Source organism: Lissotriton helveticus, chromosome 10 (genome assembly GCF_964261635.1).
Source record: "Lissotriton helveticus chromosome 10, aLisHel1.1, whole genome shotgun sequence".
NCBI lineage: Eukaryota > Metazoa > Chordata > Amphibia > Caudata > Salamandridae > Lissotriton > Lissotriton helveticus.
Genome location: NC_136071.1, coordinates 155199836 through 155225372, shown reverse-complemented (window position 1 = coordinate 155225372; position 25537 = coordinate 155199836). Strand labels below are relative to the sequence as shown.

The 25537-nt window shown below is 45.4% G+C and overlaps 1 protein-coding gene across 1 annotated transcript in view; it reads left to right on the top strand.

Moving 5' to 3' along the window:
* GRIFIN (galectin-related inter-fiber protein) overlaps positions 1 to 25537 on the top strand; it is a 127264-nt gene that overhangs the window by 77694 nt on the left and 24033 nt on the right. The window contains exon 2 of the mRNA XM_078664197.1: positions 10115 to 10194. Coding sequence (XP_078520323.1) covers positions 10115 to 10194 — 80 coding nt within the window. The remainder of the gene's footprint in view (positions 1 to 10114; positions 10195 to 25537) is intronic.

Here is a 25537-nt window from a genome sequence, read left to right as displayed (position 1 = left end):
TTGAATCACTCGGTAAAGAGGATCAACACACAGTTGGACAAACCATTCCGAGCCCCCCGGTTGCAGACGATTCCACATGGGTGTATCTGGGGCGAACGATTCTACCTGAGGGATGGGGTGCACTTGACGGAAGCAGGGAACGTCCTGTGGTCTAATAATGTCTTGGCCTGGTTGGAGGGTTTTGCTAGGTGAACACCTTCTAGGTTAGGTCAAGAAAGGGGGAGGCCAGATTGTCGGTTAACAATGCTGGCCTGTGGCGGTAAGGTCATGACCGGTGAGCAGCTAATTTTAAGGTCTGAGGGGGCGGGCATCATCCCATGGAGGTTCCCGCCCAGGGGGAGGGGCCATTGGCCCCTCCTAGAACTTCAGGGGCAAGGTAACTGGTGCTTCAAAGGGCCGCGGGTTGGAGTAGTCACGCTTACCTTAGGCTGGTAGCCACCCCGCGCGCGCATACTCATGACGTCACCGGATGGCGCAGAGTAAGGGCCCTCCTTTAGTGGGTAAATGGAGTTCACGGCGTGGACCGGGTAATTACCGGGCCCGGCTGCGCATGCGCACATCTCTAGGTAAGGCGCAGCTCGTAGGACCTGACACCGGTTAGCGACCTTGCCATATGGCCAGAAATGTAGTATGCAAAATCTAGATGAGGATGTTAGATTCGGTTAGGAAACAATCTGTATTAGAGTCTCTGTTAAGGTTAGGCTCTCAAATTTGTTGACAATATTGTATCTAATGTCCTGATGATTTTGTATAAAACGTTTATCATGCAATTAAATTTTATGATCTTATATCTTAATAAATACGGCCGGGGGGTTTCGCGACCCCCCCGCCTTCCAAAAGTTAACCATGTTTCATGAGCCTGTATCCTGGGTTTGGTATGGTGAGTTGAGGGGGGGCGGCAGCCAGTCGCCGACCATGTCAAAATTAAGTGAGTTCGCTGGCATTATTAAATGCAGAATATCAAATGCCCTTTTCGAATACTGTGACTAGATTCCAGAAGAACTAGGCTCTTCCAAGCAAAGGCACAGATTAGGGGGACAATTACGATGTCGGTCGTAAAGCCTCCGACCGATATTCGGAGGCTTTCCGGTCGTGGTTTGAAGCTTTCCGACCAACATGGTCGGTTGGTGGTCCGACCTCCCAAATATGATGTCACGGTCAGAACGTAAACCGGCCGATCATTCTGATTCACCAACTGACTCACAGAGTCTTCCAGCCAGTCCAAACCGCACCGTAATCTCCTATGAACGGCGTTTCTGCGGTCAGGATTACGATGCCAGTTTCCAACAGCCTTCGGTCCTATCGTAATCAGGCGGTTGAAACCGATGACCCGATGCCGGTCGGATGATCCCGAGTTTGAGACGGTGTCGGTCGGAGGCAACTTCGACCGGCATCGTAATAAGCCCCTAGGTGTAAGGATGCTTCCACTAAAGTCTATCCTTTTTGACCAAAGGCACTTGATCTAGTACACAATATCTCACACCCCAAAAGTCCCAAAACTAAAATAGGTGTGTTAAATATGATTACAGATTTCGTATCCATCATGTCCAAATCTAAACAATTTGAGTTACATTTTTGGTGCAGATTGCCTTTTCCTAGCGTGTGATATAAATAATGATGAAGTAACAACATCCCATCCCAAAAATAAATGGGAGTGAAGGTGAAAGGGAATCTGGAGAATAATACATTCTGCACAATAGCTTTCCTAACTGCCCCACACACAACAGGAAAGTGCTTCCCACAATAATCCTAATAATATTCAAGGAGTAAACATTAATATTTTCACAGGACTCGGCCACAACCAAGCTGTTTTAATTCTCTCACATCACTTCCATCACAAAGCTCTCCAAGATGCCTCTCCCCTCCCGACATTTCAAGACCAATATATACGAGTGAATAAAAATAAGTCACGCTGTAGTTCATTTTTAATTAACAGAAAAAAACTGTAGCATAGTGCCCTAAGGAAGCATATTAAGTAGTGGTAAATTATGTATTAGTTTATATATTTGTGGCTGCCCATTATTCTCAATTAGCACATTTATATTGCATTCATCTGCAGAGATTCGTTTTTGAGCTTTAACTCAGAATTCATAAGAGCCAAACAGCAAGTTCAATTCTTTGTGTTGTCTTTGCATTATATTTAGTTACTGATGTGTGTGCCCTTACCATTTCTATGGTAAACTTAGAAGTTGGTAGGACAATGAACTTTACATTCATTGTTAGCAGAACTACTTGTGCAATGTGCATATCTCACTCTAGGTAGGCTTCTGGTCAGACCAAAACTGCAGCTCACTTCTTAGTTGTTCGTACATTCAATGAGATGGCATCATTCTCTATCAGGGTACGGCATGCCTGGACGTCCCGTAAGCAGTCTTATGATAGTCTCATTAAGGTCCAGCCTGTCTTTGGTTCTCAGTGTTGAGAAACTGCAGCTTCCAGTTTCCCTTCACTCATCTGTGTACCGTTCCTTCTGTACAGGTGCATCACCATGTACAATACAGTATCTCACGTACCACAGATCCACAGGAGCGGCTCCTCTGTAATGGCGGAGGAGCGTCGTCCCACTGATCAGAGTAAGCCACAGAAAAATAAAATGATAATAAAACAATAATATAAAAAAAACTCTGTGACTGGCTCTGGCTGAGGCATACATGCATGTGGGGCCAGCTGGGCCATGACAGGGAACACTGGTGGGCACTTAGAAGTGCGCATGTCCATTTGACCAGCCGTCTCAGACCAGCCAAACAAACAAACATGCATGCTTCAATTTCTCTAACCCAGCTGTGTTTCAAGACCTACACTAGCCATGTATGGCCCTGGATCACTTCATTGTCTGCAATGGAGCTCTCATCTTTCGAAAACCTTGAAACAAAGCAGCACCCAAAATACTATGCCCATCTAGGACTAGTAGTACAATTGCATACATGACTTATTCCATGCAAAATGAAGCTCCTGAGATTAAGGTTCGGCCTTTTTTCTCGGGGGAATCAATGGTAAACTTGGATGCACCAAAATCCTGTGATCCATTGTAGGTTTTTCAACATTAAAGAGTCATTTCTGTAATTTGTCTGTTGCTCCCCCAAGCTAGAAAACGAGTGGAGAACATATTTAATACCTTTCATTTATTAGGCTGGGCAAATGAAGCTGATCTTTGGCAGTGCTGTCTTGCTTTGGCAAGCCCACAACGAGTAAGCGGTTTTGTGGAATTCAAGTGGAAGTCCACAGAGTCAATTTGAAGTGTTCTTTTCTAAAATGTGCTGCAGAATATTCCTGACTAATGATTTATTTTAGTCTGGGTGATCAGCCGAGAACTGCTTGACTGTTAAAGGGACCATCTGGAGAATGATTCTCAATATGTCTCAAATCCCAAGCAGACTTCATCAAGCAGAGCAACATTCTAGGATGCTTTCTGTTGGAGATTGTTAGTGATGGAGGAGTGGGTAAACAGAGGTATTTTTCTCTTCTCTTCACTTTTCTTAATATTATTATTGTGAACGTTCATAACTTTTAAGCATATTTATTATTTATTAAATTAATTTGAACTAATTAGTGTGATAACGATAAGTATAATTAATAGATTTATCGCTCTTTCAAATGTGTTGCTTTAATTTTACTATTTGATAAAAGATTGATACATGATAAAATGGCTTTTTCAGTGCTTAGGATTTGGAAAGAACCTGTGGACCACTGTTCAGTATGCAGTTCACAGACATAGAACATGCCACAGCACTGGGGCCTATTGCATATTTATATCAATTTCAAAGAGAGAGCACCTGCCTAGAGCAGGCAGAGACGAGACACACAACTTCCACTAAGGCACATATGGTCACATGCACACCAGATAATGAGGCACTCCATTTGCGAAGCCGCGGTAGATGAGATGTCGGCTCGAGTTCCGCACACTCATGTGAAAATCCCAACTAGCTATGACAGTGGTAAAAAGCGAAGCTGAAACGCGCTGTGTTAAGTTCCAAAAGGGTGGTAGAAATCGAGGAGGGCCAAGAATGCACTTTGCTCAAAGGCAAATCAGTGGTGATGGATCAATTTTCAGTGTGAGGGATCTGCCATCAATGTTACATCACTGAAGTCATACCGATTGTGAAACAACCAAGCGTCCCATACACAAAAAATGGCATCAAACGAATCACGACCATTCACCAGAAGAGTCGAAGATAATGCATTTTGGAGCACACTGTTTCAAATATATTACTATAACATAAAGTGGAAGTGCACTGTCCTTTACAGACATCTTGTTTTCCATTGAAATGGCCACTAACTTTGCGAGACATGCAGTTTTACTGATAAAACTATACAGCACACAAAAATGTGTGGAAATTGGGTTTTTGCAAATATTTATCATTTTTACATCACCAGGTAAAGTGCCTTGATTTGTTTTGATCCTATTAAAATTGTTGCTTACATCACACCACACAATTATTTTTAAATGTGCTTCATTTGTGCTTTCCAAAATGCTGATATATTTTGAAAAACTTTTACAGTTCATTTACAGGTATTTAAAAAATGTGTGTTAGAAAAATGTAAGATACTACAGCCATTACTAACACTCTCTATGTACCCTAGCAAGATTGTCAGATAATTCACTTTACAAAATCCTAGGGGTTTGAATCCTCTAATTTTTCTGTCAGAGAAAGAAAAGTTAACACTATTACCATATTAAAAGAATGAGCAGCAATTTCTCAGAAGTCATGGCAGGACGTCTAACATCTACCTTTGAACTCACATCAAATGTGACAAGATAAATACAAAATATAAAGGTATCTTTATTGCTCATTCTCCTTATGAACTCCAGCATGGTTATTAAGGGGGACAACAGCACCCCCCCCCCCGAAACCCATACTTCCAGTGCCTATAAGACAAATAGTGAAATTGCTCCCAGTAGTGCCATACACCTGTGGCACTGGAGAGCAGATAAATGGCATTATAAGGCATAGAGTGTATGTATTCATCTATAGATATAGGATAAAGATGAATGGTATAAGTATCAACTGTCAGCCGCGGTCGGTAGTAGGAGTTCCTGCAGGGCAGTGACGTGGGGAGGGGCAGGGTGGGGGGGGTAGTAATGTATAGATTATGGAGTTTAACAGGTAAGTAAACATATAAATAAATAAAACAAATTTCGTTGCGTGCACTGCATCACCAAATGCGATGCAGTGCGCGCAACGAAATTCGTTTTATTTATTTATATGTTTACTTACCTGTTAAACTCCGTAATCCATACATTACTACCCCCCCACCCTGCCCCTCCCCTCCCCACGTCACCGCCCTGCAGGAACACCCACTACCGACCGCGGCTGTCAACTATCAAAAGAGCAGCCAGACAATCACATCAAATTCCTTAACTTCAAAACATGCAGGGATGGCTCCTCCACTAAGGTGGAAGAGCACCCCCCCCCCCCCCACTGCTCTCAGAGCAGTGGAAAAAGGAAAAATAAAATGTTAATAAGATTGTTATTATCATTTTATTATTCGTAGCTATGGGCTGGGTTAGGGTGAGGTGGGGCTAGTGTCACAGCCTGGGAGGAGGAGTGGTTTCTGCACAATAAGTGCGCATGACGGTTTGGCCGGCCTTCTTGGGTCAGCCAAACTGTCATGCGCACTTCGCATCTTCTCCACCGGGCAGTAATACACAGCCTGTGTGGAGAACATGCATAGGCTCACAGTCCCTGTCTCAGTGCCGAACCACGGTGCTCACACCAATCACAACACTGCCAACAGCAGCGTTGTGATTGACTTAGGGGAGCCTGTGTGCTTCCTGCTTCCAGGATTTGCCAGGAAGAGAAGCAGTGACAGAGGAGAGGCGGCGGCCATGAAGAGGAATGTGTTTCTTTTAATATTTTGTTTTTTTCACCCCATCACCCCGTACCATGCCAGCAGCCACTGCACACATGCAATCTTTAAGTATTATAAAATATACTTCTAGTAGATATGTAGCATATAAGCCAATCAATGTCTCCTACTCATTCTGCTAGACCCGTGGCTCTGATCCTTTTGAGTTCTCCGGACAAGCACTGAATCACTACTGAAAGCCACAACCTTGACCTAAGCAATTTCTATGATATGAACTGCAAAACAATATGCAAAAATAGAAAAACAAGTATACATCAAAGAAAGCCAAACATTATGAAATGTTTTATTTAATTCACATAAAAACAAATACTAATGTTACATTTTTATCTTCTATGGGAAGGTTTAAGCTTTTAAAAATCTGTTTTTTCTCTGAAAAAAGGAAATAATATGATATTTTCTAGCATACAACTTCATCTTTCTTTGCTTCTAATTAATGCTCTCCTTTTGTTGGTTTTACAATTTTCTATTTTACATATTGATTTTATGTACATATGCTTTATTAATCTTTTGATATTAAATTGTTAAACTGGTGGTGGACCCCTCCTGAGTGGTCTCCCAGACCGCTGTGCTAGGCTTAAGAATTCCTCCCTAGAGGGAAAGTAGCCTCCTACTACAGAAGCCACTTTGTCCGCGTATCTAGTTTTTGGATAGTTTATGTGATTCTGATTAGCGCAAAGTTGAGTGTGAGAGCTTGCGCACCCTGTAGCCAGGGCCGGTTCTAGGATTTGCGAGTCTCTGGGCTAAAATTGAATGTGCGAGGCCCCTCTAATGTAGATAAGTGGCCCCTTGCAAGGAGACCATTTACAGACACTGTGGGAGGCCCATTGTCCAGCATTTTGGCGCCCCCCCCCCCCCACAGTTTTAACTTTCAGCCCACAAGCATTTCTCTCACCTTCAGTTGTTAGGTGTGAGAATTGCTTGTGGGCTAAAAGTTAAAACTGGGGGGGCGCAAAAAATGCTGGATAATGGACCTCCCACAGTGTCTGTGAATGGGTCTCCTTGCAATTGAAGGGAGCTTCTCCCTCCCCTATGCCTCCAGACACCATCCCTGAGAGGCCCGAGGAGGGGGGCCCCTCCCAAGGACCTTAATTGCAGGCGACACCTTTCTTTGAAATAGTTCGCCAGGGAAACAACAGGACACATCACCAGTGCGTGGCCCCGTGCTGGTGGGCTGAGTGCGAGGCCCTGGGCAGCTCCCCATGCTGCCTAGCGCCGGCCCTGCCTGTAGCCATCTTTGTTGGTAGCCAGGTTGCCTGCCTGATGCTTTCCATCAGTCGTTGACTATGATTCCAAGCAGGCCCGGACTGGCCGTTGCGGGCACCGGGCCATCCCCCGGTGCGCCGCAAGGGCGGGGGACGGTTTTGGGCCCCTGGGGGCCGTTTTTGATACAGGGCCGTTTTTGCAGCGTTGCGGCAAAAAATGGCCTTGTAACAAAATCGGCCAAAAACCGATGCTGGCAACGAGCGCAGTTGTACCCCCCACCCCCTGGGGGGTGAGGGGGCCGGCCAAGCACTTTGCCAGGGCCGGTTTTGGTTCCCAGTCCGGCCCTGATTCCAAGAGGAAAAGGCTGATGAGCTGCTCATTAGACTGAAACCTGTGGGATTTGATTTTATCTGTTCTTGTAAATCAGAATGCTGATTTATGATGGATGAAAACAATACAAAAAGGCCTTCCTTTGGGATTTGGGTAGTGAAAAGCCACTTAAACAGGCTTTCAGAGTAAAAATGTTCAGCTTACTGATTTGGAGGATATGTAAGTGAAACTAAAATATGCTGCCGATCATAATTTATAAATATAAATGACTTCAGCAGTGCTTTATTTGTGAAAGACAGAGTGCCAGTGGCTGAAGTTCTGCTCAGAAGCCGGCGGCCGGGGCAATCAAACATGGGGGGTAGAATACCAAGGCCGGTAGTCTTTAATCCACTACCAGATACTATGGCCCTCATTTATGAAAAGTGACACATCGCTGCGTGAAAACAGCGATGTGTCACTTTTCACTGCGCTCTCCTTGCAACACTAATGATGCGTCATATTTTCAGTATGAAGCATCATGTCGCAAGGAGTTACAGATACATCAGTATTTCTGACGTATTTGTAAGCGCAAAAGTGACGCATTGCTGGAATGTGTCACAAAACTCCAGCAATGCGTCCTTTCACATGGGGCAAGCCCCATGTGAAAGGGCCTGCGTCAGTCTTACACCTGCTGTGGGGCAGGCGCATGATTTTGACGCAATGGCGTCCTAGAAGTGACGCAGTGAAATCTCATAGATTTCACTGCGTCACTTCTACGACCCTTTCTTGCGTCAATACGCCCCCCTTGCATACATTATATCTGGCGCAGGCATAATGTGGCGCAGAGGTTTACAAAAGTGACGCATCTAACTAGATGTGTCACTTTGTAAATATGACGCAACAAGGCGCATTTTTACGCCACTGGTGCATCACAAAAAGTGACGCATCAGAGGCGTAAAAGTGATGCACAGCCTCATAAATGAGGCCCCATGTGCCCCTTCCTCTTGCTCTTGCAGAATCCTGCTTTCTGTTTGAGACCGTTTTGCCATCTTTTTTATTCCTCCATCTTTCCAATCTGTTTGTTTATCCCGCTCTTGCACCCCGTAAATATCTCATACAGAAATATAAGTGCTGGTCACCAAAAGTGCCAGTTCCCCCTATCTGCAACCACCGGCTCAAATTAAGCACAGGACTTCGGACTCCTGTTGCCTATTCTTTTTATAACTCGTTTAAGTCTTTACTAACCCCTTCCGCGCTAATGACAAAGCCAGCTCGTCATGGGCGTTACCTGCGCTACGCGGATGACGAGCTGGCTTTGTCATAAACAAGCCATTTTTGAAATTCCAGCGCACAGCGGGAAAACGCGGTAGCGCGGAAGCGGTTAACACTAATAGACAGACACCAAAATTGTGACCACTCTGGACAAAGGCATAATCAACTGGTGATGTAGAAATTCAGGTATAACTTTGTCAAACTGGAAAACCTACAACTAGCAACCTAAAATCTCTGCAGCATATCAGTTATATAAAACCCTGCCAAGGTTATTTAGGGTAATTGTCGTCGAAGAGTCACCCTGGCCAAGATGCAGCTGCCAGCCGACCAGGGAGGACTGGGGGCCCCCACTGGCATAACGAAACTTGAGGGCCCCCCAAGCAAGGTACGTGTGGGTCCCCCTCTGGACTGAATCAGGAGCTCTCCAGCCAGAGTACTGTGCTGATGGCCCCCCCTGGAGCTTGCCCTCCCCCTCCGCAACGCAGGGGCTGCTGGGGTCTATGTTAAGCCACTGGGGGCCCCGTTGTTTGAAGCATATTTCCTTGTGGCACAGCTTCAATGGCTATCACGATGGACGGCTTGTACACTAGGCCCATATCGATACCGACAATCTGACGCCTGCTTCTGCCAGGAACCCAACCTGCCTAGACCCATCCGGTCCAGGTGATGGTGGGAAGGTCCTGCATACTTCGAGCCCACCGCCTGTCCTGAGGAATTCTGCTAAACACCCCCTTGCTTCCACTGCTTCCTGCGCCTTGATGCTAATTGGGCTAAGTTTGCGCAATATAAATCTCCATTTCATTCACTTGCCGGTTTGTCCAGGGGCAGAAGTTACTATACTGCCCAGGCACTGCAGGTCTGGATGGACCATTCGTTTTTCAGAGCTTCCGACAAACGACTGAGAATGCCTTATCACCCCCATCGTCGCAGGTCCTCCCCGAGTTGTACCACTGCATGCCTTCACCCAAGGTCTCAAGCAGGCCTTCCCTCCCGATGTACCCTACACAGCATGCATGAACATGCCATCCCGGGCCACTCACCGCCCAGGCCTGCAACCCTACCTGTATAACCACAAACAACAAGAACCTACCCGCCCACCTCCACCTCCATCCCGTCACCTACTCCTGGTTAGTCCCCAAGTTAAGTTAGCTAACTCTTCCCACCGTCCCTTACCGGGTACACACATAGGAGGGCATCCCGCATCATTGGGAAGGACTAGCTCCTTGAAGGCATCATCCGAATGCTATGCATTTTCAGTCTTTATATCGCCCACCTGTACCCATGATTCAGTACTTGTGATATGCCTTTCATTGATATGTCTGTAACTAGGGTTAATAACAACGTGTATTGATCCTAGAAATGTGGGAACCCCAATAAAATGTTTTTGTGTTTTTTTAAATAAAACCCTGCCAAGGGCTTGGACTGGCTGTGAAATGTATTGTTTTTTTCCCTGTCGATACAGTGTGAGGTTCACTGCCCAGATGGGATCTGCCCAGGATGGAGCCTTATTGTAAAGGGAGAGACCACCTCCAGTGAGAACTCGTAAGGAATCTATCTATCTATCTATCTATCTATCTATCTATCTATCTATCTATCTATCTATCTATCTATCTATCTATCTATCTATCTATCTATCTATCTATCTCTCTGCCTGTCTGTCCTTCTATCTGTACATCCCTCTATCTATCTGTCTGTCTGTCCCTCTATCTATCTATCTATCTGTCCATACCTCTATCTATCTCTCTGCCCATCCATCCCTCTATTTCTACGTCTGTCCGGCTATCCATCCATCCATCCATCCATCCATCCATCCATCCATCCATCCATCCATCCATCCATCCATCCATCCATCCATCCATCCATCCATCCATCCCATCCATCCACCCATCCATCTATCCATCTATCTATCTATCTATCTATAGGTCATTTTCACCAAATCTCCCAGGTAATGCTAAACACTGACAGCATAAATAAATTCAGGAAACAAACGGCAACAATATGATTAGTAGCACTAGGATAGAGAAGTTAGCAAGAAGTCCTCAGTAAAGAGGTTTTCACCGTATACATAGATTCTTTATACATAGGTATCCATGTTCTTAAAGTGAGGATCCAACCAGCAGTACATCCTAGATCGGTCCCTCTCTTCGGTGCACCCGGGCTTTCTGTTCCCTCCTCTATGAAAAAAAAAATGAATATTTCTATTTTTCTGTGACACGAGTAATGATAACCATAGGAAAATATGCGAAAATAGTCCAATTTGGTTTTACTCTGACATAAGAGAAATTGTTTCATTGTTTACTCCAGCTGTCTTTGTTGGTGAGTTAGTAGATATAAAAGGCGGCTGTTGTTTTTTTATGTTATAGTGTGTCATGATCATCTCTGATAACCACAAATGGTACAAGTGACCCTCCACCAGCCCCCATATATTATAGCGCAGCTCCTTCAGCTGTCCATCTCCAGAGCCACCACACCAGTGCCTGCCACTGCTCTGAATTTACCCTATTAAAGGTCGCATTCCTGCAATCGGGTGACATTGATTGCAGCAATGCTGGTGCCATTTTGCACAAATATTTACAGATTACATATGTTGCCTGTGCAGTTTTGTACTGATATTTTCACTGCTTCCAGGTATAAAGAGATATTTGATATAATTGGCTGGTGCAACAACATTTGTTCCAATCAGCCATTAGAAATGTAATTTGGAAACAATGAAACATTGCACTGGCATTGGTGCAGAGTAACCCAGCCCATGAGCTGTACTGTGCAACGACTCTACTGAGCACTTCTAGTGTGAGCCAGGTCCTTTACTTAGCTGCTGTTACACTTATTTTAATCCTGAGACTGGATTATCTTCACAATATCATGAGCGAAACTCTCTTTTTTCCAATGTACTGTATTTGTTTTTCTTAAAAGAGTTAGAGATGGAAGGATTTCGGTGCCCTTCTAACAGCACCCAGCACTTGGCCAGGAATACAGGGTATGTCAGAGACTGAGCAGGGATTGAGTGGTCTTTATCTCTTCTTCTTGGCTGTCTGACAGTCTGAGAGGAGCTTGGTGTTTGAGTATTAGCTTGGCAGGTCTGCAACCAGCACAAGAAAAGAAAAGTGCCAGGAACTGAACTGAGAATAAGCTGGACTCCCTCCCCACGCTTGACTTTAGAGAACAAGAGGATAATGCGTGGAAACACTGGGTGTGATTCTGAAGAGTGAACCAGAGGCCAAGATCACACCACGCGCTAGAGGGAAGGCTACAACGAATGGGTATCACAGTGCAGCTCAACATCAGCCTGGTGAGATATCTGCATTTCTCTGCCCTTGCCTCCTTACAATGGCGCCATGTCCTTGGATTTATGTGGGTGCCCGTTTGCGAGCCCGGGTGTGTGTGTGTGTGGGGTGGAGAGGCAGTTAGGGGGACAGGGGCGTTCCGGGTACCCTTTCTCCATGTTATACGTTGACTGGGTCAAAAACTTAAATAGATGTCTGCAACGCTTTAAGTGGGATGGAAGAATTCGGGGGAGGGGGTTCTCTTGAAGGGGCGTGGCCTATGTAATTACAGGCGTGACTTAAAAACGCCTAAGCTAAAAACCGGGGATTAGCATAGTGTGCCACCCATCAGGTATTTTGCTGTTTGTCATTGCATCCAAATATATAATACAGCAAGTAACATTATAACCAGGGCTTTAACTGGGCCGGGTCTCACCGATGCTGAGCACCAGCAGTTTTTAGGTCTCGCGACCTATCGATGCGCGCAAGCGCATCGAGCGGAGCGAGAATTCAAGTAGGCAAACTGCTTGTGAAACCACCAGCTTTTTGCCTGGCGTTTTCACGAAGTTCACATGAACCACGTGATCAACATGAACGCGCATCAGCCTCCCTCCCTCCTAATTGCATCTTGCCGCAGAGCACATCAAAGGGCTTCGCCCAGCGTGCGCTCTGCGGCTTCTCGGCTTCTCCTCCCCTAATTATTCTTCCTTGCATTTCTCCTCCCCCTCCCCAGCCAGCTTCCCCCAGGCCGTGTTCCCTCATCCCTCGCACCCCCTCCTCCTTCTGGCCCCCACCATTTGCTTCCATTTGCTTTTGCTTGTTAAATATTTTATTTTTTCTTTACCCAGTCATTTGACTTCTTGTTCCCTTTCACTCGTTCAACAGTCCATGTCTAGATTCCGTTTTGCTTTTTTCGTGCACATTTAATACCTCCTCATCCCCTTTTCACTGTTTCCACTGTCCGTACCTCTTTAGCCTCAGCCCTCGTTATCATGTAAATCATTTTCACTCATTCGTCTTTCTCCTCGACGGTTCTCTTACATGGAGAATGTTTCGCCTATTAATGTTTTATTGCATTTTTATTCGTAGATCGCGTCCCGTCTCTCTCACTGGCGGTCTTTTTTTTGGTTCCATTCAGAATGCATAGGAAAAAATATGGCCTGGCCCAACTTCACACACATGGACCCAGCAAAATAGATTCTCTCCTGACCCGAGGCAGTTACAAAGGCACTTTTCATTTTGTCTAACCAGGAAGCACCTTTAACCTCTGCTTATATGTCGGGTCACCATAACTATGAAAAGTTTTTTTCTCACAAATGTTATGCATGCCGGGAATTGTAGTTTGGCCTTCCTCGCTGTACATATGCGCCCGTTAGTGCTAAATATTTCGGCTGAACCCCCATCCCTGGCTCCGAGTCCCCCTTGACGCAAGAGGCAGGTTGGTAGCCAGCTGTCAACTTAAAGGTATGTGCAAAGTGTGAGGCCTGCAGGAACATGCTTTTCCGTGTACCTCTTCACAATCAGAGCTTGGGCGCGCGCTTGCTGCAGTTGTTCTCAATTAATTATGCAAATGAGGTGATCGCTTAATAGAAAGGGAATGTTTCTGCTTCAAACGTGTACTTCCGGTCAGTTTGTCAAGGTTTGAAGGGCAGCAGGGGATGTAACTCTACTGAGTAAGTGGCAGTCTGTTGCAACTTTTATCGTCTACTTAAAAAGTGCATGTTTTTAAATCGGTAAACAATTCTCACCAACACCACCTGACATTGGAAGGCATCCAATAGGAAAGTGTTCTTTAAATATTGCATATAAAAGTCTCCTTTATTCATTAATTACATCGTTTTTTTCACCCATGTGTCCCGCGCTCTACTGTAAGCGAGAGTACATTTTTAGTTTGTAATAACGGAACATATTTTAATTTAGTATGCACGGAGCTGGCCCCGAGGGCAATGCATGTTGATTTAGCACCAGTGAGCTGACTTGTTGACGCTGCAAAACACCCAAGGCCTCCATTTCAGTTCAAACTGCCTCGCCGGGCCTCGTTCAAACATTGATGCAACAAGCATTGGCATTGCCAATAGGTCTCGCTTGTGGGACCTTAGAAGTATTTAGTTTTGCAGCACAATATCCGATTATGCAACAAGGATATTGTGCTGCAAAACTAAATACTTATAAGGTCCCACAAGCGAGACCTATTGGCAATGCCAATGCTTGTTTACAGGGGGCCTCGAAACGGGTCTCTATCGGGCTCGGTTTTGAGCCCTGACACACTCGGTCCGTTTTTTCCCAGACTGCAGTGACAGCAGGTACATGGGTGTGCGCTGCTCACACTGATCACTTCTCACTAGTGTGCACTGCTCACACTGATTACTTCTCACTAGTGTGCACTGCTCACACTGATAACTTCTTACTAGTGGAGAAGTTACGGCATGACATCATGCCAGATGAGCATTGAAGGGGAAGGGAAATCCTTCAAAGAGAGTCATTTTCTCTCTGGATTTCCCTTCTCTTTTTGAAACTCAGGAGTAGCAACTTTGTCATGGTGTCACCAGGGCTTTAAGCGGAAGCTTCTTCAATATTATATTTGACAAGCCATAGTTGCTGCTTATTTATTTTATGTAACCCACAACCATTGACAAAGCCAATAATCGCTGACTTGTTGTAGGCATGATATTACTTGTTATATCTGGATGCAAAGACAGAAAAAGCAAAATACAAGTAGGGCAGCACACTATGCTAAGCACAGATTTTTAGCTTATGTGTTTTTAAGCCACACTCTTTAATTACATAGGCCACGCCCCTTTAAGAGACCTCCAGTTTTTTCATCCCACTGAAAGCCCTGATTATACCTACAACAAGCCAGGACAATTGGCTTTGCCAATGGATGTTAGTTGCATATGATAATTAAGCAACAACTACGGCTTCGTTGTATATAAAATTTAAAATGCTTCAGTTCTGAAATGATGAGACTATATAAGACCAGGGCCGGCGCTAGGCATGGGCAGTGTGGGCAGCTGCCCAGGGCCCCGCGCTCAGTTCAAAACATGGGGCCCCGCTTCTGTCTGAAAGGCTGCACTTTCATAGTCAGCCCACCTCCTCCTTCAGGGCCCCTCCACAATGCGATCACATTGCCAATGTTAAGCGAGGTGTCTTGACCTCGCTGGTCAGGGTGTGGTAGCCTTCCTGGGGCTGCAACCATGGAAGGGGGGGGGGTGGAAAGACTTGGTAGGGGATGTGACGGCAGCAAAGTGGGCTCTCAGGGACGACGGCAGGAGGACAGCACCACGGTTAAAAGCCCGTGGAGAAGTCTTGTCTGCCCTTTGTGTATTCTGTTTCCAGGCAACAGAAGACTCTTTTGTTTCCAAAAGGAGCCGGACATTAACAGGCAAGGACAGTTTGATGAGGGGAGGAGGGAGCATCCAGCTCAGACTCGCACAATAGAGCAGTGTTTAGCAGCGTGTCCCACTACTGCTTTGAGGCACAGGGGAGGTGATACTCATCCCCTGGGCCTGGAACCACCGGATCAGGCTGCAAGGTTAGGTGTGGGGCCCTATTCACTGGTAATTGGGCCATTATCCAGTTCTGCAAAGTCCAGGGCAGGTGGGCCTCGCTGCCCTCCATCAGGTTGGAAAGTCTAGATGTGGGCCCCTTTCGCAAGGATTTGTAGCCATTATGTAGTGCTAGGAGGCCCAGACCAAAGAGGCCCTGTCCTTGCCCTCACAGCGCTATACTGTTGGATCACTAGATTATTGTATTGCAAAGCTACATTGTTTCTTTCTTATGTGTATTTTCTGAAATTATGTTTTTAACACATAATCATGCACTACATCCCCAATGCACACCACTCCAATCCGCACTACTCCAATCCACGCTAATCCACGCCAATCCACCTCACCACACACGAATCCGCCCCACTTAATCCAATCCAACCCAGACCAATCCATACACTTCCACTCCACCACACTCCTATCCTCCCACTCTAGTCCAAAACAAACTGCACCACTCCAATCTGCCCCACTCCATCCAAAAAAATCTGCTCTGCTCCATTCAGCCCCACTCCAATCTGCCTCATCCCAGTCCCCCACTCCACCCTAATTCACCCCCTCCAATCCACCACATTCCATCTGACTCCAATCCAACCTACCCCTATCCAATCCACCTCACCCCAATCCAATCCACCCTCCCCAATCCGTCCAATTGCAACCCAATCCGCCACACTCCAATCCACTCCACTCCGCCACACCCCAGTCCACCCATTCCATCCTAATTCACTTAACTCCAATGTATCACAGTCCACCCCACTCCAATCCAATCCACCCCTCAGCAAACAAACCCACCCTAATCCAATCTACCCCATTCCAATCAAATCCACCTCACCTCAACCCAATCCAACCCACCACTCCCCAATCCAGCCCACTGCAATCCAATCCACCCCACTCCAATCCCAAAAAACTTCCCCATAACAATCTGCCCCACTCAATCCATAACAATTTGCCCCACTCCAATCCACCACAATCTGTTCTACTCCAGTCCAAAATAATGTGCCCCACTCCAATCAGCCCCACTCCAATCTTCCCACTTCAATCTGCCCCACTCCAAAACAATCTGCCCCACTCCAATCGGCACAACTCTAGTCTACATCATCCAATCTAAAACAATCTGCCCCAGTCCAATTTGCACAACTCTAGTCTACCCCATCCAATCCAAAACAATGTGCTCCACTTCAATCTGCCCCACTCCAATCTGCACAACTCTAGTCTGCCCCATCCAATCAATCAAATCTGCCCCATTCCAATCTGCCCCACTCCAATCCGCCCCACTCCAATCTGCCCCACTCCAATCTGCCCCACTCCAATCTGCCCCACTCCAATCTGCCCCACTCCAATTTGCCCCACTCCAATTTGCCCCACTCCAACCTGCCCCACTACAACCCGCCCCACTACAACCCGCCCCACTACAACCCGTCCCACTTCAACCCGCCACACTACAATCTGCCCTACTACAATCCGCCCCACTACAATCCACCCCACTACAATCTGCCTCACCCCAGTCCAACCATTCAATCCAAATTCACTTCACTCCAATGCACCGCAACCCACCCTACTCCAATCCAATCCACCCCACATCAATCCAACCCACCCCAATCCAATCTACCCCACACCAATCCAAACCACCTCACCTCAACCCAATCCAATCCACCTCCTCCCCAATCCATCCCACTGAAATCCAGTCCGCCCCACTCCAATCCCAAAAAATCTTCCCCACAACAATCTGCCTCACTCAATCCAAAACAATTTCCCCCACTCCAACCCAAAACAATCTGCCTCACTTCAACTTAAAGCTATCTGCCACACTCCAGTCCAAAACAATGTGCCCCACTCCAATCTGCCCCACTCCAATCAGCTCCAAATCAAAACAATCTGCTCCACTCCAATTTGCACCAATCTAGTCTACCCCACTCCAAAATACCCCAATCCAATCCACCCAAATCCAATCCTTTTTTTTTATTTATTTTTTATTTGACATCTCATAATTGCAGAAACAGACATAAAGAGCAGCATTTTAGTCTCCAAACATATTTAACAAGAACAAAAATAAAACAACAATTAGAATAAGGAGCAGATATCAATAATAATTTGTTTTTAAAAAGACCACGACATTGTTTAAATTAGTGGGCAAAGTCTAGCTAGCCACTCTGATATTATTACTCCAATTCTCAATTGGTTTCCAAATCTTAATGCCCCGGGCTTTAGCCCTCATACCTTTACAGGCAAAAATCACCTTCTCTTGATTAAACATTCTTAAGAGTCGAGATAACCACATCTGGAAGTTAGGGGGATCTGTATCTTTCCAACGTGCTGTTAATATAATACGATACACAGCTGTCCCCAAAAAGAGAGATGTTTCTTCTTCGATGGTGTGTGACAGTGTATTATCATAGCCCAAAATGTACAAGGTGGGGGATTCGGCCACTGGATGTCCAAACACTTCCTGCCAGAAACCCGTTATCATATTTTTCAAAACTACTAATTTTTCACATTCATTGAGCATGTGAAGTAGATGTGCCGCAGTTTTTCCGCATCTAGGGCATTCTGAGGTAGCTCTATTCCCCCAAGAGTAGAGTTTAGCAGGGGTAAAATATAAATCATACAGAGTCTTATACAACTGTGATTTCAAATTGGAAGACATAAACAATTTTGTTAACAATATAAGTGACATATCAATATCAACATTGGGGTTGTTTAGTTTCCTTGACCAGCCCTGCTCAACAGCAGCAACATCATCCCGTTGACTGTCAATTAAAATATCATAGATCGTGCCGATCCTAGTTAGAGGTCTTAATAGACAGTCAAATAGAGGGATATTCTCTAATATGATATCCGCACTTTTTAGGTCTAGAATCATACTGATCGGAATAAATTTGAATGCACTATTGCTGGGAATAGAAAATTTAAGTTGCAGCTGTTGGAATCTTTGACCAGCAGGAAACAGTAAAAAATCACCAAGAGTTAAAACGCCACAAGTTTCCCATTTCCTAGCAATCACATCATATATAGGTGGTGGTAATAAGGTAGAGTGCCATAACGAGGTATACTTATTATACATAGTAATGCTCAGATGTCTTCTAGTTTTCTTCCAAATACCCCAGACACTCAATATAATCTTAAATTTCACTTTTTTGAGATATGAAGGTTCAAGTTGTTTTACTAGGAGGCCTCTAGCCTTATCCCCGATAACCAGCTCAAATATTGAAGGTATATGGTTCTCCCCTGCTTCGCTTTCCAGAGATTTTATACTCAATAGTGGCTTCATCTGCTGAAGCAAGGCTGCCAACATGTAGAATCCCAAATTTGGAATTGCAAGCCCCCCTCTTATAACTGGAAGAGATAAAAAGCGGATAGATCTCCTTATCTTCCCATATCCCCATATGAACTTACTCATCTGGGATTCGAGGACCTTGATAGTTTTATCATCCACCAATAACGGGATCGCCCGAAACAAGTAGAGGACCCGGGGTAGAATGTTCATCTTAAGAAAATTGCCTCTTCCAATAATCGAGAGATGTATGCCATCTATCCGCTTTAGATCTGTTTTAATTTTTTGTATAAGAGGATCATAGTTTATTTTGGTGATCTCGTCAGTTTTAGGGGATATGCGGACTCCCAGATAAACAGCACTTTCTACTTTCCTGGAATCTATAAATTGAGTATTTTGGGTACATATAACCATTGTTTTATCCCTATTTAAGGAATACCCAGAGACTTGGCCAAATATTTGAGTAATCTGTTCAATTTCAATTATTGCCTCCGTGGGGTGTGATGTTACTACCGCCACATCATCGGCGTAGGCTAATATTTTAGTGTCAAATGGACCCAAAGTAATTGGTCTAATTGCCTCAGCGTTTAACAATTTTAAAATAAGGGGATTTATATAGAGGGCAAAGAGAATCGGGGAACATGGGCATCCCTGCCTTGTCCCACGGGATATATCAAAAAGCGTCGACTCCTGACCCATCGCCAAAACTGTGGCCTTCGGTGAGAAGTACATTGCTTTTAAAGACTTCATAAAACATGGTCCCATATTATTTTGCTCTAAAACTGCCCACAAGAATCCCCATGAGACCCGATCAAAAGCCTTCTCGGCATCTAGGAGGACCACCGACATCCGGCCCCCCGCGACAGCCACGGCATCAAACAGGGCAATGACACGCCTAGTGTGATCTGTAGTGCCCTTGCCCGGGATGAAGCCGTGTTGCCACGGAGAGACCAGTCGCTCGATAGTCCCTCTGAGCCGATTAGCCAAGATCTTTGAGTATACCTTCGAGTCTGAATTGATAAGAGAAATAGGGCGATAGGATGAGGGTAGTTTAGGAGGTCTATCTTTTTTTGGAAAGACCACAATATTCGTTTCCAACCATGATCTAGGGGGAGTGCCGCTGACTTGGATTCCTATAAATAAATCGAGGAGTAGAGGGGTTATAATATTACCCAGAATCTTAAAAAGCTCGAGTGGAATTTTGTCTGGGTCTGCCGCCTTGCCCGCAGCTAGTTCTGCTAGAGCAGTTTGTACTTCACTCATAGTTATATCTCTTTCTAAATCTTGTCTAGTAACCATATCTACCCCTAGGGTGCTTTCAGACTCGGCAGCCCATCTAACCACTTCTTCTTTAATTGTAGCAGAGTCAAAGGAGTCCTCATTATTATACAGTTTCTCATAAAACTTTTTAAAGACTTCTAATATAGTCTCAGGTGTTGTATATTCTTGACCTTCTGACTCTATGCACGCAATTGAATTGAGAGACTGCTTTTGACGAGTGCCGAGTGCAAGCTGCTTCCCCACCCTCTCTCCTGTTTCATAAATCTTGTTACGATGGGATTGATAGGTCTCAGCTGCCCTTTGAGTAAGCTTACTATTTATCTCTGCTTTGAGAATCGCCATTTCTCTCAAGATTGAACCCCCCTCTCCACCCTGAGCAATTATGGCAGTATGCTTCTCTTCTATTCTAGCTAGCTCTTGAAGCTGAAGTTCATTTAAAATTGCACTCTCTTTCCTCTGCCTAGCTACATAACTGAGTGTCTCACCCCGTATTGACGCCTTAAAACAATCCCACACCGTGTTTCTAGATGAACTATATCGATTGCAATCCAGAAATCCTTGCGCCCATGCCTTGATATACTCAATATATTCCCTATTGACAAGCAATTTTCTATCAAAGGTCCAATTTGAGCGAGGTCTAGCCATATTATCTATGCTAACAGAAAGTACTAAGGGATTATGGTCCGCTATAATCTTTGGTAATTTAAAAATTCTTGCCTGACTAGCCCAATTACTAGGCATCCAAATATAATCAATGCGGACGTACTTGTTGTGAGGATAGGAAAAGTACGTGTACCCTGGGTCTTGCGGTTGCTTCAAATCCCATATATCAGCCAAGCCTAAACTTTCCTTGAGTTGGGAAACAGCATTATAGACTTTAGGCTTACGGGCAGCATATTTATTTCGAGCTTGGTTATGTGCTAGATCCATTTTTGGCAAGGAGATATTGAAGTCACCACAAAATATAAGTGCCTGAGACCAAGATGAAAGTTCTGTCTCGAGTTCAATAAATATAGAGGGGTCATCTTCGTTAGGGGCATACATAGAACATATTGTGATCCCGAACTTAAGTTCCATGATGACCCACCTGCCCATAGAATCAGCAGCTGCCCGTATGGCCTCACCCAAAAACGACTTAGCAAAAATAGCAACCCCTCTAGTCCTAGAGGTATGAGATGTACATACCAGCAAGTTAAATCCAGGGACCCTTAATATTCCCCTTTCCGCCCAAGGGATATGGGTCTCTTGAAGACATATTATATCAAATGCATTCTGAGTAATTATCCCACACATTTGTTCCCTTTTTGCCCTATCATTGAGACCAGCCACATTCCAGGAGCAGAGTTTTACCCTAGCCATACTGCGCTGTATTTTTTTCCCAATCTAAATCTGCTATGAAACCAAACTTAACTCTATATTCTACGTTAACACTACAGTTTATTTTTCTGAATCTGCTTCTACAATCATGATTGCCTTTTTTAAACATTTTCTCCCAGCTGCATCCCCCCCACCCCTTGACCCTTGAACCCCCCCCCCACCCTCCCAAAAATGAGGCAATTAGACTCCATTAGAGTCTGTGGTGATGGACGTGCATTGTCGCTCTAGTGCTCTCAAACTAAACAATTAACAATTAACCAAAATCCCGGACCCATAAGTTGTGAATCCTGAACAAGAAAAAAAATAAGAGAGCAGTCGTACACACTTTTATCCCCTCTTTTTCTTCTCATGAAAAGCTATCTAAATACTCTTTTGCCTTAACCTCAGAGGTAAAAAACTTTGTTTGGTCACCGTTGATTACTTTCAATCTAGCTGGATTATTTAAGTACGCCTGAAGCTTCTTATCTTGAAAAGGTTTAATGAGTTGACGCAAGCGCCACCTCCGCTCAACTGTTGTGTGACAGAAGTCAGGGCGTACAAAATAGGTTATGTGACCACTAGATTTTTTTGCCTCTGGCCTCGCTTTCTCCCAAACTGCCTGTCTCAATATAAAATTGCCAAAATATACTAATAAATCTCTTGGATATGCACCGGGTTTCGGGGCATTTCGCATGGTAAAAGGTACTCGGTGTGCACGCTGCACCTCTAGGTCCCAATTCCACGCTGACAGTTCTGGTAAGGAGTCTTGCAATAGTTTGACCATAAAGGAGCGAGCGTCGTCCCCCTCCGCTCCTTCAGGAACACCCAGGACCCGCAGATTATTTCTACGTAGGCGGTTTTCCATGTCTTCCAGTTTCCAGATCAAATCAGAGAGCTCCTTCTCATGGGTGTCAATCTGCTCACGATTTGCGGCAATCTCGGACTCATTACCCACCACTCTCGTCTCCATCTCAGTCATTCGGTCATTGAACGAGGTAATTTTCCTTGAAAGCTTGCGGACCACTCCCTGCACCTTCCGTAACTCTGCTTGTGACTTCCGCCCATCGTGAGAAGTCTCTTCTCGGTGTGCCGCAATGGCTAGCAGCACAGTCTCGATCGTAGGGGCAGACTTATCTATTGAAGACCCTGATTCCGGCTGCTGGGTCGATCCATGTAGACTTGCTGGTGCGACTATGGGAGGCATACTGCTAGTAGATGCGTAGTCCAATGCCAACTCAGCAGAATCGGGATGGCTCCTTCTGTGTCTTAATACAGTTTTTTGAGCAGTGTTCACCGCCTTAATACTAGTTTCATCGTCACTAGAGTCACTTAGGTGTGAGCCTGTACCTGTTGACCAGCCCAGCTCATCCGAAAAAGAATAGAAATCACTTGGGTCCTTATCCTTATCCTTATCCGTGTCTTTATCCTTGTCTGGGTCGTCATCGCTCAGGTTACATGGGTCTTCGAGGAGTATCGCCTTTTGTTTCAGCTGCAGAGCGCCCTGATTTTCCAACCGAGCCTCGACCTGGGTCTCCATAGGTATAGCTGCGACTGGATCTAGATGTATGTGCTCCAAACTGTGATTTTAAAATTCGACAGGAATTGAAGGAATTACAGGGATTGCAGTTTCTGTATTGTGTGGAGTATTGTGTGGAGTACTAACCACCCCAAGATTGCCTGCGTTGGTATCTGCACCCGAGATAACCGAGGAGGATATAATAGGTTGTACAAGAACTACGCCTACTTTCTCAGACCCTTCCAACAGTTCTGGTTGTGTAGCTGATATAGTGTTTATACCCCCGGGGATGCCATCAACAGTTCCTGTAGTTACAGTCAAAGGGGGAGTATTGAGTAGGTTAGCATTCATCAATGACGGGACTGTTATCAGTGAGTCAGCCAGCCCACTTGCAATAGTCTGCCCGTTTGTTATCACCAGTGCATCCTTCCTCACCCCGTCCAAACTCTCCACATTAATCCTGCTCACCGTATTATCCCGGGCTCCCTCTCCTTCTGTCCGTTCTCCTCTGTGTGTAACAGTTTCTGTAACGACAGCCGATTCAGTTTCTGTAGGTGGCATCTGAGATGCGTGTTCAGCTCCCGACTGACTCTGTGTGCCTTGACCCGGAAGGAGCTTCCCCGGGATTTTACGGAGGAGCTCTACCACCGAGGGAGCACTCTGGCCGCCTTTCCGAGCGGCACCAGCCGCTGCATTCGACTTGCCGGGCGTCTTCTCCGGGGTCCCCACAACAGCCGGACTCTTCACCGCTCCTCTTATGGACGCCTCCATGTTTTCTCGAAGAGCGAGTTTCGCCGTTCTCGTCTTTGCAGCAGCTGCTGCCGAGGCAGCACTCTTCGGTGGCATACCCACAGAGCACTCACTCGGCTTTGGCTTCGGCTCAAAGTCCTCGGAGCAACGCAGGTAGGACAGGCAGCAGTCTTGATGTCTTTTAGTAAGGTGACAATAGTATTGAATAAGGGCGAGTCCAATTGCCGTAGCTAGCGCAGGAATTTGATTCTTCACACGCGCAGTCTGTTCTTTAAGAAGGTTCTCTGAGACCATTATGCGATGAGACAGGGCGATGAGACAGGGCTTCACTGGGACATAAGCCAGGCCAGATTATCGATCACTTTGCCTATGCCGATGTTCTCCTATGGGATAGCCTCTCGCTGACAGTCCGTGTAGTCCGTGTAGTGCGCACTACCACATCTTAGGGCAGAGTTTTCTCAACTGAGAGCACTGAGCGACCCGCACTGCGGTCTCAAGCGGCCGCCATCTTGCCTTCCCACCCAAATCCAATCCATCCCAAACTAATCTAATACACTCTTCTTTAATTCACTCTACTCCAATCCACAACAAACCAATCCACCTCACCCCATTTCAATCCACCCACTCTAATCAAATTAATCCACCTCACTTCACCCCAATCTACTCCAATCCAATTCACTCACTATCTCAATACACTCCAACCCACTCCACCCGATTCCACACTACGGCACTCCGCTCTACGACTCTGCACTCTACAACACTCTCTGCCACTGAACTCGACTCCCCTCTACTCAACTGTATGACACTCTATTCCGCCTACTCCACTCAACAACACTCTACTCCAACAAATCCAGTCTATGACACTCTACTCCTACCACTCCCCTCAAGGCTACTCCACGCCACTAACTTTTAACCATGCTGAAGAACAGCCACACTGGTGTACAACACGGCACATACACATTGCCAAAGCCAATAGTTCTTATAGGAGAGACCTATTGACTTTGCCAGTGCTTGGTAACAGTGATGTTATTCTGATCCTTTTCCTATAATATGTAGCATGTTAGGATGCACACAACTCATTGGGTATTAATGCAGTGGTGGTGTGCCAAAGGTATTTTTAGCTGTCATTTAAATTATCACTTACATATAATAGTGTTTCATTCCACGTAGTTACTATTATACCATTTAATGGGGAAACATCGTTTACAACGCGGTGTTTACACCGCACGACCTTTTCCCCGCAGCTATTACAACACAAGTCGTTACTACGACTTGCGCTGGATGGCGCTGTGGGATAAGGAATGTTTTATTTTTTTAGTCCAACACCTTCCCTACTGTTACGGGGACTGGTGTTGGAATATAAAATTAAAAAATTCCTAAATCCGCGCCCTCCAACGCAAGTCGTTGTAACGACTTGCGTTGTAAAACCTGCGATGTCAAGTACCGCGATCTAAAAGATCGCGTTGTACTGACATACATCCCATTTAATGACGCTCATATAATGGACCCAGGAAGGACGATTGTGCCTTGCATAGATTCAAACTTGATCTGCAGGTATACAACCAGGGTGCACCTAACAAAACTATTCTGCTATCAACCGCTTGCATCCTCCCCAGGCCTTGTTTATTTAAAGATTTGCTATCCAATCCCCTTGTGAAGCACACATAGAAACAGCAAATTGCCCATGATCGTTTGGGTGCAGGAAGGTCCCACTTTCTGCACATAAATAATGCATTAAGCAGCACACATAGAAGTTACAAAACAGCATTTCAAGATTCCCTTCAACACAGGCACCCTTGCATTATGGTGGAAACGCAGGGCTGCATCATATTCTTGAAAATGTCCAGCCCTGCGTTTTCAGAATGCAGAAGCATGGCGTTAGCAATGTTTGCTTGACGCTATATTT